This window comes from Phoca vitulina, unplaced genomic scaffold (assembly GCF_004348235.1).
Source record: "Phoca vitulina isolate PV1807 unplaced genomic scaffold, GSC_HSeal_1.0 scaffold58, whole genome shotgun sequence".
Taxonomy (NCBI): Eukaryota; Metazoa; Chordata; class Mammalia; order Carnivora; family Phocidae; genus Phoca; species Phoca vitulina.
The window spans coordinates 9,883,834-9,898,155 of NW_022589761.1; the positions used below are offsets into that span (position 1 = coordinate 9,883,834).

The window sequence follows — 14,322 nt, forward strand, 5'->3', positions numbered from 1 at the left end:
TGGGAAGCGTGGCCTGGTATCCCGCAGCCCTAGCGGGTCGCGCCGTAGGGGGGTGGAGGCGGAAGTGGCGGCGCCGGCCCCGGGAGTAGGAAGGAGCCGGGGCTGCAGCCGGAGTGGAGTGGCTGCCAGCCGAGGAGCAGGCGCGGCCGCGGCGCCATATTGCGGCCCCAAGCGGCCGCGACCGAGTCATGGCCGAGACCTACGGTGAGGGTGGTGGGCCGAAGTCGGGGTCTGGGGTCTGGGCCCAGGGAGGATGCGGCCTTTGGGGAGTGGGGCGGGGCCTTATGTGCCAGGGGGCGGGGTCTGGCATGGGGCAGGGCCTAGTGGATGCTGGGAGGGGTTTAGTGGGTCCGAGGCTGAGCTCCATCGATTTGGGCGGAGCCTGAGGGTCTGGTGTGTGGGTTAAATAGATCTGGGGCGGGATTTGAGGCAGCCAGCCTTGATGGACCTGCGCAGGCCTGGAGGGAAAGGGTGAGTCTTAATGTGTCGGGGCGGAGCCTGAGTGGATGGGGTGGGGCTGACTCTGTGAATGGCAGGGCTTGAAGATGGTGGGCTGGGAGAACCCTGAGGGGATGCTGTGGACCCCGGGACTGCTCTGGCTTGAGAGGTCTGCAGTGGGGTTGGGGTTGAGTTGTCTTTGAATTAGGTGGTGGGAGGGACTAGTGGCAAGGGGTGGGGCTTAAACTTAAAAACAGGGGCAGTACCTTGGGTAGAGGGAGGGACGGAGGGACCGAGAATTGGAAAATCTGGAGGGATGGATGAAGAGGAGGTGGGAGGACAGGGTGCGGTAGAAGCAGCAGTAGTTTAAGAGTAAGAAGGAGCTACATTCCTTCAACAAGTAGAGAAAAGCCGAGGGAACAAGTGTAAAGATCCTGAGGTGGGAACCAGCTTGCAATTTTCAGGGAGTAGACTGAAGGCCAGGGTGGTAGGAGGTGAAGTCATGAGGGGCAAGGGCAAGGCTGTAGTCCTCGATAAGATGGCTCTCAAGAGGCTTTAACAAGGTAATAGCTAAGCTTTTGAACTCTGGAGCCAGTTGACCTGGGTTCGAATCCCAGCCCTGCCCAGCTATGGGATCTTGGGCAAGCCAGTTAACCTTTCTGGCCTCAGTTTCCTCATCTGGAAGATGGGGATACTTGTTAGTATACCTCCCTCGTAGAGTTTTTCTGAGGAATAAGTGAGCTTGCTGTAGTAAAGAACTTTAGAACTGTGCCTGTTACGTGGTAAGCACTGTATAAGAATTGTCTGTTATTGTTGTTACTGTTGCTCTGTTTCTGCCTGTGTCTGTTTGTCCCCTTGTAACTGTGATGGTCTCTTGGTTTCCATGTTTTGCCCTGTATCATTCTCTCCATATGGGTTTCCCTGATCTTGGCTCCATCTGCTCAGACTTCCTCTTCAAATTCCTGGTGATTGGCAGTGCAGGAACTGGCAAATCATGTCTCCTTCATCAGTTCATTGAGAATAAGTGTGAGTTTCTGGGAGTGGTCCCGGGAGCACTGAACTGTGGGCGTGGGCATGGCGGGGGCAGGGGCAGGGCTGGCTGCCTGGCCCTCGCCTTTGCTAGATCCTCCTTGGTCCTCAGTCACCCCAGCAACGAGAATGGTTTTGTACAGGCTGAGGAGGCCTGGGAGGACAGGGAATCTTCTGAGCCCCTGCACTGCCTCTTCTCTCCCTCCTACTCCCAGTCAAACAGGACTCCAACCACACAATCGGCGTGGAGTTTGGATCTCGGGTGGTCAACGTGGGTGGGAAGACTGTGAAGCTCCAGATTTGGGACACAGCCGGCCAGGAGCGGTTTCGGTAGGTGGGCCGGGCTCCCAAGGGAGAGGGGCAGAGGAGAGGGGAGAGAAAAAGAGAGGAAGACGGAGTCACAGAGCCGTATGCAGTCACTTGGAGATCTGACAGGAGCACAGAGACAGTGAGAGGGCAGGCAAGGCCGAGGGAGAGAGACAGAGACTGAGTGCAGGTGCCTATAGCCAGAGAGAGCAGGGGTCCTGGAGAGAGAGCAGGGGTAGCCAGGGAAAATGAGGTCGAGAAAGAAGCATAACGAAGGGAGAGACCCATGGACCCTAGAGAGACTGCAGTAGACCGACCCATATGGGTGGAGGGATGGAGACTTGTGCCTGGGGAGAGGCATTTGGGATGGGGGCAGGCGACAGAGGTGGAAAGAGAGAGATTGGAAGAGAGGGAAACTAGAAAAGAGATACACTCAGAAAGGGACAAAGAAGGACAGAGACTGAGAAGAAGAGCAAGGGAAGGTTGATAAAGAGACACAAAGAGAAACAGGTCAGAGCTAGAGACCGGGAGGGTGGGACAGGCGCAGCCAGAGAGATGGAGAAATGGGTGTGTGTGGCGGAGGGGAGAGAACCATGTGGGGCTCAGCACACAGTATGTCTTCAGGAAATGGCTGCAGACAAGGTGGTAGATGCATGGAAACCCTGAGTCTGAGAAACAGAGACAGCGAGAAGAGGGACATGAGGAAATCGAGTCCATGGAGAGGTGTGGGCCCGGGCCAGCACATAGTAGCTGCTAAGTTAATATCGGTGTGTTGATCTGCTGTGTGAGCGAGACAGACCGGGCGAAGGTATGCGGCATGTGCTGGGTTTGCAGTACGTGTTCAGTGAATGCTTGTGGAATGATTGCCTGAGTTCGAGGAGGAACAGACAGGTGACACGGAGATGCAGGCTGTCGGCCACCCTGGGAACGGGGCCTCCCCGAGACATGGCAGGAGAGGGACAAGCAGATGTCATCAGAGCACTTGGCCAGGACTGGGCAAAGGGGAGATGGCAGGAAATGAGGAAGGAGCGAATGCATGAGGAATCAAGAGTGAGGATGAGAGAACCAGAGCCAGAGCGACAGACAGACAGACCTAGGGAATGAGAGAGACACACACGTAAGAGAGACAGACAGAAAGACACAGACCAATGAAGAAATACAGAAAGACAAGAACACACAGAGAGTCCAAGACAGGGAGAGACTCTGACAGAGGCAGACAGACAGCTAAGGGAGACAGAGATTGAGGGAGACAGAGAGACCAGCAGAGAAGGAAATTGTGAGACCAGACCGCCGACAGCTTTTGGGGGGATGGGCCAGCAGTAAAGGGGGGGCCTCCGAACCACCAGTCTCTCTCCGCAGAGGGGGGCAATCTCAGGGCAGTCGGGGGTGACTGGGTCCCCCTGGCCCCACAGGTCGGTGACACGGAGTTACTACCGAGGGGCGGCTGGAGCCCTGCTGGTGTACGACATCACCAGGTGGGTGCACCGAGAGGGTGGGGCAGGGCCTGGGCGGGGCCCCTATCCTGTGCCTGCCTCCCTCCCTCCTCTCTCCCTTCTCCATAGCCGGGAGACGTACAACTCACTGGCTGCCTGGCTGACGGACGCCCGCACACTGGCTAGCCCCAACATCGTGGTCATCCTCTGTGGCAACAAGAAAGACCTGGACCCTGAGCGTGAGGTCACCTTCCTGGAGGCCTCCCGCTTTGCCCAGGAGAATGGTGAGGACCCTGTGGTGGGCCAGTGGGGGAGGGGCCTCAGCAGAGGGGCGGGGGGCTGTTCACTGTGGCCCGTGGGCCTCCGGGCTGTCTGTGGCTGTGCCTAGCAGGGGAATGTGGAGATTGAGGGTCTGGGTGCAAATTCGAGTGTTGCCACCTGTGAGCTGTGTGACCATTCTGGTCCCGTTTCCTTGTCAGGGAAGTGGGAATCACAATGTTTCTGCCTCGCGTAGCGCGGGCTGGTTAAGGGGGTCGGGCACTGGAGAGCCCTCCGCACTGCCTGGATGCTTGATTAATGTTGGCTGCTAAGAAGCTTTCCACCAGTGCAGGCTGTTGGCGTAACGTGGAGGTTGCAAACTCCGATGGCCCGAGAGGACAGGCCTATTTTGTGAATAAGGGAGATAGGACAGGGCAGACCCCAAGCTAGCAGGCACTAGCCTTAGGGGCGTGGACAGGACCGACAGCCACATCAAAAGGTGTATGAGTATAAACTCATTTGGAAACTTCGTGTTGGCCAAACACCGACTAGCTCAGGGTTTGTCCGTGTCCCACCAGTTGGTAACCTCCAGATTTGGAGGATGTTTTGCCAATCCGAAAGATGTGGGCTTGAGTCCTGCCTCTTACTTTCTGTGAGGCCTTGTCATGTGGCTAAAGGGTGGACTGTGGTGGGCCTGGGCCTGTCCTAGATGGTGCTGGGGACATGGCATTAAAGACACCCTGGGCCCAGCTCTCGTGGGCTCACAGTCCAGTGGGTGGGGAAGGGAGACAGGACCCTTTACAGATAGTGACAGCCCTGAGAGGTCAGGGCTGGGATAGGGGAGGCACAGGGGGCTGTGGAAGCCCAGGGGGCGGGGAGGGCACCTGATCCATGCGGGGAGGTCAGGGAGAACTTTCTGGAGGAGGAGGTGTGTAGGCGGGAACCGCCTGGGGAGGGGGGCCCTCTGTGGCAGGGCAGCAGCCTGGGTGAGGGCCTGGAGTGAGGGCAGAGGTGGAAGGCTTGAGGAGCAGAATGAGAGGTGGCAGGTCAGAGTCAAGGGGCGGGTGGGGACTGACCGAGGCCTTGCCCCCAGAGCTGATGTTCCTGGAGACTAGCGCCCTCACGGGTGAGAACGTGGAAGAGGCTTTCCTGAAGTGTGCCCGCACCATCCTGAACAAGATCGACTCAGGTGAGGCCCCTGACTGCCCAGAGTGGGAGCGGGAGCGGAAGGCAGGGCCCAGAGGTCCCCAGGGGACCAGTCCTGACCTTTCCCCTGCTGCCCCCTGCCCCCAGGCGAGCTCGACCCTGAGAGGATGGGCTCAGGCATTCAGTACGGGGACGCCTCCCTCCGCCAGCTGCGGCAGCCTCGGAGCGCCCAGGCCGTGGCCCCTCAGCCCTGTGGCTGCTGAGACGTGTGTGCGGAGCCAGGTGGGAGCCTGGGGCCCGGGGACGGCAGGGGTGGGGTCCTGGCAAGGGGGACTACGGAGCAGAGACAGAGACATAGAAAAGGAGAGGTGATGAGAGAAAAGAGTGAGAAAGATGCAAAGACAGTCGAGTGAAAGGAGCCATCGTCCTGGCCTCGGGGATGTCCTTTCCATCTTGCCACCAGCTCACGGCCCTGGATCTCTGACCCAGCTATTCATAATTCAGCAAATATTTATCAAGTGTCCGCTGTGTGCCAGGTCCTGTTCAAGCAGTGGGCCAAACAGACAGTCCCGGCCCTTGTGGAGCCAACATGCTCTTGGGAGGAGACAGGCAATAAACAAGACACATGAGAAAATGACGTGGTAGTTAAGAAGATAAAAGCCATGGAGAAAAATAAAGGGAAAGCGGGGGGTAGGGAGGTGAGGAGTGGAGATTTTCGATGATGAGGGAAACCCTCACTGAAGAGGTTAACAGTTGAGCAAAGACCTTAAGGAAGGGAATGCGGGGGGGGGTCATATGGGTCCCTGGGGGACGAGTGTTCTAGGCAGAGAGAACAGCCAGTGCAAAGGCCCTGAGGTAGGGGCATGCCTGGCCTGGATGAGGAAGTCCATGGAGGCCAGTGTGGCTGGAATGGAGTATGTGTGTGCATTGGGAGGCGGGGGAGGTGAGAAGGAGTTGAGGTCAGGGGTGGGGGGAAGCAGATCGGATAGGGCCTTGTTGTCCATAGGAGGTTCTGGGTTATACCGTGGGTTGGATGGGAGCCATGGGAGGGCTCTGAGCAGAGAAGGGACAGGACCTGATTCAGGTGTTCCCAGGATCCCTCTGGCTGCATATAGAGGAGAGGAGGGGGTGGGCAGGAGTGGTTGCTGAGAGACCAGTGAGAGAATACTGCAGAGTCAGGCTGAGAGACAGTGGTGGACAGGATGGAAGGGTGGTGGTGGGCAGAAGAGGGACTGAGACGTGGCTAGGTTTGTATCCTCCCTGGTCTCTGTCTCCAGTCTTGTCCCCTCTTGATGTAGCCACTGGGTCTTTCTAAAGCACAAATCTGATCTTGTCCTTCCCCCGTTTAAAACCACCCATGGCTCCCAGGGTCCATGGGACAGAGCCGAAGCTCCTAGCCTGGTGTTTGCCCTTGCTAGCCTCACCTGCCTCAACTCACACCTCTCCCCACCACTCAGGCCACTGCAGGCACCCTGGAGTTCTTCCCATTTCTCTGGGTCTTTGTTCATGCTGTTCCCTCTGCCAGGAACACTGTTCCTTCCCTCTCTTCCCTCCTCCCTCTCCTCCAGGAGGCCTTGCTTCCCCTATGCTTGGTCCACACTCCTTGCTGGGCTTGCAAGATCCTACAGGATGAGGTCCCATCCCCACCTCTTTGAGAGCGTGTATGTCTTGCCAATTCTCCCCTGTGCTTCACGCCCCTGCCCCCCTCCCCTGCTTCTAGCCATTGGCGGCTCCAGGGTGGCTGTGGGGAAAAGTGCTCAGACCTTGGATATACTTTGAAGGCAGAGCCAACATGATTTCCTGATGAATGGATATGGCATTTGAGAGAGAGGAGTCAAGGGTGAGTGTTTTGGGCAGCCCTGTTCCCTTCATGCCTCTGCATCTGCCGTGCCTCAGTGGACGTGCCTGTCCTCCAACCTCCTTTCTTCTGCCAACTGCCCCTCATTATCTGATCTTTGCCAAAATGATTCTTCCCGTAGGATACCTTTATTAGCTTCCCACATGGGGTCCCTACCTCTAGCTGGGTGGTCTCACAGCTGCCCCCTACTTTTTAAAGCATTCAGCTCTGAACCCTTGATCAGTGCTGCGTTTGTCTTCCCCATCCGAGAAGGGAAGGAAGTGACAGGTCAGAGATTCCAGAGCCGGGCTGCCTGGGTTTCAATTCTGATTCTGTCATTTCCTATCTGCGTGACTCTGGGCAAATTATTTAACCACTCTGGGTTCTTGGTTTCCTCACCTGTAAAATAATAGTACCTACCTCCTCTGGGTGTTGAGAAGATTAATTACATCAATACATGTAAAGTCCTTAGCACAGGGCCTGACACTTAGTAAAGACTTGATAAATGAGGGCTGTTTGTTATTTTTCTTTTGACTATCCATTTTAAAGAGTCTGGGCTGTGTAGAAATGGATGGGTATGTATTCGTCACCTGAGGGCTTAGTATAGCATCCATGTCAGAGTTTGCCCTCAGTGAATCAAATGGAGTAAGACAGCGCTTTTTCAAACGTTGTTGACTGCAATCTGCAGGAGAAAATACATTTTATATGTCTCGATCTGATACAGTTACACACACATAAAGCTGAAACATATTTTTCTAGCACTAATATTATGTTTTTGTTGTTTTTTTTTATTGAGGTGAAATTCACATGGCGTACATTAGCCATGAAAATGTTCCAAAACATTTTCGTTGCCCTAAGGAAACCCCATACTCATTAAGCAGTCACTCCCCATTCCCCCTCCGCCCCCCGCTAGCCTCTGACACTCACCAGTCTGCTTGCTGTCCCTGTGGACCAATACTCTTTTTTATTTTATTTTATTTTATTTATTTATTTGACAGAGAGAGACACAGTGAGAGAGGGAACACAAGCAGGGGGAGTGGGAGAGGGAGAAGCAGGCCTCCTGCCGAGCAGGGACCCTGATGCGGGGCTCGATCCCAGGACCCTGGGATCATGACCTGAGCTGAAGGCAGACGCTTAACGACTGAGCCACCCAAGTGCCCCTGGACCAATACTCTTATTACATATGATGCCCGTCTGATATTTTCTATTCTATTTTATTCTATTTCATTGAAAAATTGCCCAAGGCCCACCACACTGATTTCCCAACCCACTAATGCAGTGCTGCACATTGAAATCACCTGGAGAGCTTTAAAAGAGTCTGATGCCTGGGCTTCACCCCAGAGATTCTGAAGTGATTTCTGGATTTCTAGAAGCTCCCAGGTAATGCTATATGTAGCTGAAGCAACAACCACTAACTGAAGGTGTTGCCTCAGTTTGGAAAACACTGGAATGAGCCAGGGCAATCCAGGAGCATAGAGGGACACAGAGATACCAAGGTGGGGACGTGAAATTTAGATACTAAGATATCCCTCTGCAGACTTAAGGGATCAGCTCTCTGAGACAAACAGGGAGATGCAAGGCCCTCAGAGACAGCCCCAAATTACCTGCAGACGAGAAACAGAAAATCAGACAATGTAGAAACTCTGGAAGAAAGAGAAAGGTATGGACAGACAGACACAGGAGGGCAGGAAGATACCCAGAAATGAGACAGAGACACCAGCCAGGCAGACCCAGAGTCCCTTTAGTTCACCACACACTTTTCTTTCAGCTCACCCGTTCTCCAGGACCAGCCCTGCCCTTCTGGCTGGGGCCCAGACCCAGGCCCTGGGAGGCCGAGCCCCTCACCTGTCCTGGCCCCAGAGAAGCTGCCCCGCCACCTGTCCCCCTTCCCTGGCCTGGTGGGGCCTGGCTGAGGGGCAAGACTGAGCCACGGGGGAAGGGGGAATCCGTACCTGCTGCTGCTTCCTCTGTCTTGGCTAACCCCTGTCCCCCCGGAACCCCTAACCATACTCAAAGAGTTCCCAAAGCCTGAGACCAGGGCATTTGGCCCCAGCTCCCCGCCATTGCGAGTACGTGTTATTTATTGCCTGGAGGCCTGTCCAGTCCCCACTCCACCCCCATAAAGCATTGTTTACACCTGTGTCTTGGCCTCTGTTATTTTGGGGGGATGGGGAGGGAGGGGAGACAGAAGAGGTCCCTGATGGAAGAAGAACCACGTGTCATGGTGTGTGGGGGTCATGTTTCTGGATTGGCTGTGGTGTGGGGGGACACCATGACTCAGGTGGTGGTGTGGAGGGAGCCTGTAACCGCACCGTGTTGTGACAAGGCATGCTGGGGGCCCACCTGTGTAGCACTGATGTCCTGGGCTTGTGACAGCATCTGTAGGAATATGTCCTGATTGTGTGTGTGACGCTGTTGCTCGTGACTACTTTGTGTCCTTGGTGATTGTACCCATGAGGCTGGTGTTGTTTGGGACCAAGTCCAGGGAATGAAAATTCAGGCCTATAGGTGATCTGCATGCATCCTTGATGCTTGAAGGTCCCAGGCAGTGTCTGATTGTTGCGTGTGTGACTGTGCGTTTATGCCCCTGAGGTCTGTGTGTGTCTTGTGTGAATTTGGCACCCCTGATACAGCTGCGTGTGACCATGAACCCTGAGTGTGCCCCTGAGGACCTTGTGGGCCTTTGTGCAACCCTGACTTGTGCATACTTGAGACCGGTGTGTATCTCTTTTGTGTCGTGGTGAACTGACGAAACTCGCAAGTGCTCTGCCAGGGACAGGTGCAGCCCCCTGAGGACACTCCCAACTTCTCTGCCATCCCCAAGTCAGCAGTAGCCCACCCACAGGGTCCCCCCAACCCCTCCCCCGCCGCCCTGGCGGTGGTGGAGGGGGCGGGGCATTTAAATGACCTCATCTGCATAGTCCTTCCAGGCTGGGTCGCCCAAACTGTTCTTAGACCCGAGGCTGTTAGACAAATGTCTTCTCTGCGTACTCTGCGTAGCTTTCCTAGGTTGCTTTATTCGGGTTCCCACAATTGTCCCAGAAGGGCAGGTTGGAGCGGGTCATACTGTGGCATCCCTTCCAGTCTAGTCTTCCTCTCTCAGGGATGTTCCGCACTTTTTTCCCTCCGTTACAGAAAGTACTTAAGTAAATTACTTAACTAATGTGCGCATTTACATACATTTCTCAACTAACTGCGCAGACATTTCTCTATCGCAGCCCTATTTTGGGGCTGCGAGAAGGCGGGGCTGTCCATGTAAATAACATCATTTGCATGCCACTGTCCCGCCCCGCTGAGCGTCATTCTCCGGCGGTCGGGACTCTGAGGGGTGGGCCGGCCTATGCAAATAGACGTATTTGTATGCCCCTCCCACGCTGCTTGGCCTAACCGTGGAACTCCCCCCGCCCTTCCCTGATCCTGCCCTTTCTAACAGCCTTCCTCCTTTCTCCCATAAGGGGCGGAGTGCAGTATGCAAATGAGCCTCCTGTTGGCGACCGACCCATTTCCCCTGTCTTGGGGGGGGGGGGTGTTCCGAACTTCCTTGCTCCGCCCCGCGCGGCTCGCGCCTGCGCACGCACCGTCTCCTCCGCGGGCGCGGTCACGTGCCCACCGGGCGAGGCGGGGGCGGAGCGTCGCGGGAGGTGGGGGCGGGGTATGGCGCGCTGTGCGGCGCTGGGCGGCTGGCACAAACGACGGCGCCGGGGCCGGAGGAAAAAGCTCGGTGAGGAGAGCTCGGGGAGGGAAGAGAACGGGGCGAAGAAGGCGCTCGAGCCCGGGCGCCGGCGCAAGCCGGGCGGGGTGTGGGGGCGCGCGCCGGCCCGGCGTGGCGGAGCGCGGCGACCCCGGGGAGGGAAGGGTGGGGGTAGGGTGTGGGGGAGGGAACGCGCCGGGCACGTTGAGTGCCGGCCGTTGGGGGGTTGGGGTGGGGGAGCGCGCGCCGGCGGGTGGGGAGAGGGAGGGGGTTCGTGGTCCGAGCGGTCCCTAGGCCCGGCTTCCGTCGCCTACAGCGCCCCGAGCGGGGAGGCCCGCACCGAAGGGGCTTGGGAGGAGCCGCCTTCTCCCGTCCTGTCCCCGAGTGCGTGCACCCTCCCCCGCCCTTCCCCCCGTTGCCGTGGACCCTCCTCCGGCGGCTGCCTTCCGTCTGTCTGTCTGTCTTAGGCCCTCCCTTCCGTCTGGGTGTGTGTCAGCCGCCGGCGGGCTTCCTCCCGTTGGGCTTAGGTTGACCCCTCCGCCCCGTTCTGCCCGGCTGTCTCAGGCCCGCCCTCCCAGCTTCTACCCGGTCGGCTTTTCCGTCTCTGGGCCCCCCATTCTCTTTGTCTCTGGGCTCCCCGGTTTGCTCTGTGGAGCACCCCGTTCCCGCCGTGTGTCTCTGGAATCCCCAGGCAGATCTCCCGCTCCCCACTGCTCTAGCATTCCTTTTCTACTTGAGGCCCTCTCCGTCCGTTCTGTTTGCTGTGTCTGAGGATGCTCTTCGACAGCCCCCACCGCAGCCCTGTGTCTTTGGGTCATCTCCCCAGCCTCGCTCCTCCGGCTGCCTCCCTCACTGCCTCCTCTCTCCTTGGCCCTCCCCCCAAATTCCCATGGTCTTCTCCCCAATGTGACCTCAGATTTTGGGGGACCGTGTAGCCAAATCTGACTTCCTCCTTACTGCCCCTGCCACCCCTCACCTCTACCCCACTCCGAGTGCCTCTAGCTCTTCTCACATTCCTTTTTTTCTCTCTCCCCCTTCAGCCACCCTGACGGGTCCTTTCCCAAGCCCCTAGGGGCAGCAGAGGACTTGGGGACCAGCGAGCACCCCCAGGGCGTGAGAAGAGCCTCTGCTGCCTGCCCTGCCTCACCCTGCCCTACGCCAGGCTCAGCCGCCCCGGCCCCCGGCTGCATCAAGTGGAGGAGGCGGAGGCGGAGGAGGGTGGCACCATGGGCCCGGGCCGTGCCCTCCATGCCCGGGGGATGAAGACGCTGCTGCCATGGACAGCCCGTGCCAGCCGCAGCCCCTGAGTCAGGCTCTTCCTCAGTTGCCGGGTTCTGTGTCAGAGCCCTTGGAGCCTGGTCGGGCCAGGATGGGGGTGGAGAGTTACCTGCCCTGTCCCCTGCTACCCTCCTACCACCGCCCGGGAGCGCCTGGTGAGGCCTCGGCGGGGAGTGGGACCCCCAGGGCCACAGCCACCTCCACGATAGCCAGCCCCCTTCGGGAGGGTTTCGGCGGGCAGGATGGTGGTGAGCTGCGCCCACTGCAGAGTGAGGGCGCTGCAGCACTGGTCACCAAGGGGTGCCAGCGACTGGCGGCCCAGGGCGCCCGGCCTGAGGCCCCCAAACGGAAGTGGGCAGAGGATGGTGGGGACGCCCCAGCACCCAGCAAGCGGTCCTGGGCCAGGCAGGAGAACCAGGAGGCGGAGGCTCAAGGGGAGGGCAGCATGGGCTGCAGCAGTGGCAATGGCGAGGCCAGCGCGGGGCCGCGGGAGGAGGTGCTGCCCGCCGCGCCTGAGCGCCTGGCCCTGGACTATATCGTGCCCTGCATGCGGTACTACGGCATCTGTGTCAAGGACAGCTTCCTGGGGGCGGCGCTGGGTGGCTGCGTGCTGGCCGAGGTGGAGGCCCTGAAGCGGAGCGGGCGCCTGCGTGACGGGCAGCTGGTGAGCCAGCGGGCTATCCCGCCACGCAGCATTCGTGGGGACCAGATTGCCTGGGTGGAAGGCCATGAGCCGGGCTGCCGAAGCATCGGGGTCCTCATGGCCCACGTGGACGCTGTGATCCGCCACTGCGCTGGGCGCCTGGGGGGCTACGTCATCAACGGGCGCACCAAGGTAAGGCTGTGAGGGCCTTGTGTGGAGGGGGCCCCCCAGCACCTGCTTGGTGGGCACCTGGCGCTCTGAGTATCGGCGCCCTTGGGGATAGGCTTGTGGGGTCACTAAAGGATTTAGGCAGCTCCAGTGGCGTGAGCGTTGGTGCTGGAGTTTGATTGGGGCTCTCCCTCCCTGTGGGGACTTTGGGGGTCTGTGCACTTTCTCTTTCCCCATTCGCCTCTCTTTTCATCCATCCCTGTCTCGTCTGTCCTTTCAGTCGCCTGCCTCTGGCCTGTCCTCTGGTCTGTCCCTTCTGTCTCCCAGGCAGGAGAACCAGAAGGCAGAGTGGGGAGGATGGCAGTGGTGAGGCCCGTGCCAGGCTGAGCGAGGAGGTGCTGCCCGCTGTGCTTGGCGCTGGACTGCGTTGTACCCCCTGTGCCACACTGTGGCATCTGGGGCCGGGACAGCTTCCTGGGTGCCTGTGTGCTGGCCTTGCGGGAGGGGGATCCTATCCTTCATCTTCACTATGCTTCCCCGTCCTGATGCCTGTCCTGTATCCTTTCTGTCTGTCCATCACTGTATTCTTGTCAGTTCTGATCTGTTCCCTTGATTCTTTGTTCTGTGTCTTGTCTTGGTACCGTTTTCTTGTTCTACAGTAGTTTATATATATATATATTAATTTTTTTTTTTTTTTTGAACCTGGGCTTTTTTGAGAATGCTGAAACCACAGACCCTCTTTTAAGAAAAATGCTCATTTGTCTAGTTTATGGGCAGTCATCAGCACCTCCTGAGCCTCCAGCTGCCCATTTGAGAATCTAGGGTCAGGAGCTCTGCACAAGACAGTGGTCTGTTGGGGCTTTCTGGCTTTCTGACACAATAATTTTCTTCATAGAGGGGTGAGAGAGCTCTGGCCTTGAGTCCAAGGCTAGTGTCATTTGGCCAAGGCCCCGTAGGGAGTGCCTACTGCACGCCAGTGACGCCTGGCTGATGGCAGGGCTGTTTGCTTCCCTGCGGGCATGAGGCCGTGCTCCTAATGTCTCCTCCCTCCTCCCTCTGATCCCATCTTGGGTTCTGCCTCTGTGCAGCTTCTGTCTCCAGCTGGAGCTGGCTCAGGGACCCAGGCTCCCTCGGGCCGAGGCCAGCATCCTCTCCACCCAGCTCGGACTTGTCCTACTTCCCCCTCCCTCCCGTTACTTGATAGCTGGAGAGCCAGAGGAGGCCCTTCCCTGGGCTCTGCTCCTGTGCAGGCAGGAGAGATGAGAGGGAGTCTCCTGGCCACAAGGTGCTCAGCATCTTCACCCCAGGTCACCCATCCTCGCAGGAGGGAGTTTGAGGGGAGACCGTGAGAACTGAATGGCCCAGGGCAGCACACTTTCCTTAGCCTCACTTTGCTTATCCACAGGATAGGAAAATCAGTTAAGTCCCCAGCTAGTCTTTGGCAGTTTTAGGAGGGGAGGGCAAAGTAGAGTGAGCAGATCTTTCCCCTTTGGTGCGTTGGATGTGGTTGGGGCCAGGGCCCCGGCTAAGCTTGGGGGTTGGGGGGGCGTTGGGACTATTTTAGCTCCGGGTGAGTTCTCTTGTCCTGGGAGGATAAGAACAAACCTGGCTAGACTGAGCAGGGCGGGGGGAGCTGACCCAGTCACTGGAGTTCCTCTCACACTCCCCCCCCCCCCCCCCGCCCCCCGCTCCGGTGAGATGCCCACTCCAGGCTTCCCCACCTACAACGTGCAACCTCTGGACTCCCTCCCCAGGCTCTGAAATAAGAGTGTGGGGTTCCAAGGTGGGGTTGCACAGATCACTAGTGTGGCTAGGGCCCGCAACAACCTGCCTGTTGGTCGTTCCTGAATGGAGCTCCTATGTTCTATTCTCCCAGCTGTCTCTAATCCCTCTGCTCAGCTGACCTGCAGGTAGGAGAGAGTTGACTCCCACTGGCATCAAGGACAACCATAGGGGACCACAGGGAGGGCCTGGCTGGCTTGGTTGCCCCTTTAAGAGCAGCGTGGAGGTGGGGCCTGCTGTCATTGGCTCGGTCCCCAGTTTCTGACGTGTGTGTGTGTGTGTGTGTGTGTGTGTGTGTGTGTGTGTGTGTGTG

The 14,322-nt window shown here is 57.9% G+C and overlaps 2 protein-coding genes across 3 annotated transcripts in view; both read left to right on the forward strand.

Moving 5' to 3' along the window:
• Positions 1–32: 32 nt before the first annotated feature.
• RAB4B (RAB4B, member RAS oncogene family) lies at positions 33–11,261 on the forward strand. Of its 2 annotated transcripts, none has more exons than XM_032390507.1 (8): positions 33–204; positions 1,384–1,464; positions 1,683–1,797; positions 3,186–3,248; positions 3,336–3,490; positions 4,558–4,653; positions 4,758–4,892; positions 11,179–11,261. In XM_032390507.1, exons 1-7 carry the CDS (start codon positions 189–191, stop codon positions 4,871–4,873), a joined length of 642 nt encoding a protein of 213 aa, XP_032246398.1. In that variant the 5' UTR covers positions 33–188; the 3' UTR covers positions 4,874–4,892; positions 11,179–11,261. The 2 variants fall into 2 exon arrangements, with proteins under 2 accessions (XP_032246398.1, XP_032246397.1); XM_032390506.1 differs by lacking the exon at positions 11,179–11,261 and adding an exon at positions 8,216–8,589.
• EGLN2 (egl-9 family hypoxia inducible factor 2) overlaps positions 11,179–14,322 on the forward strand; it is a 7,732-nt gene continuing 4,588 nt past the window's right edge. Inside the window, exon 1 of the mRNA XM_032390505.1 lies at positions 11,179–12,251. Coding sequence (XP_032246396.1) covers positions 11,415–12,251 — 837 coding nt within the window. The 5' untranslated portion in view covers positions 11,179–11,414. The remainder of the gene's footprint in view (positions 12,252–14,322) is intronic.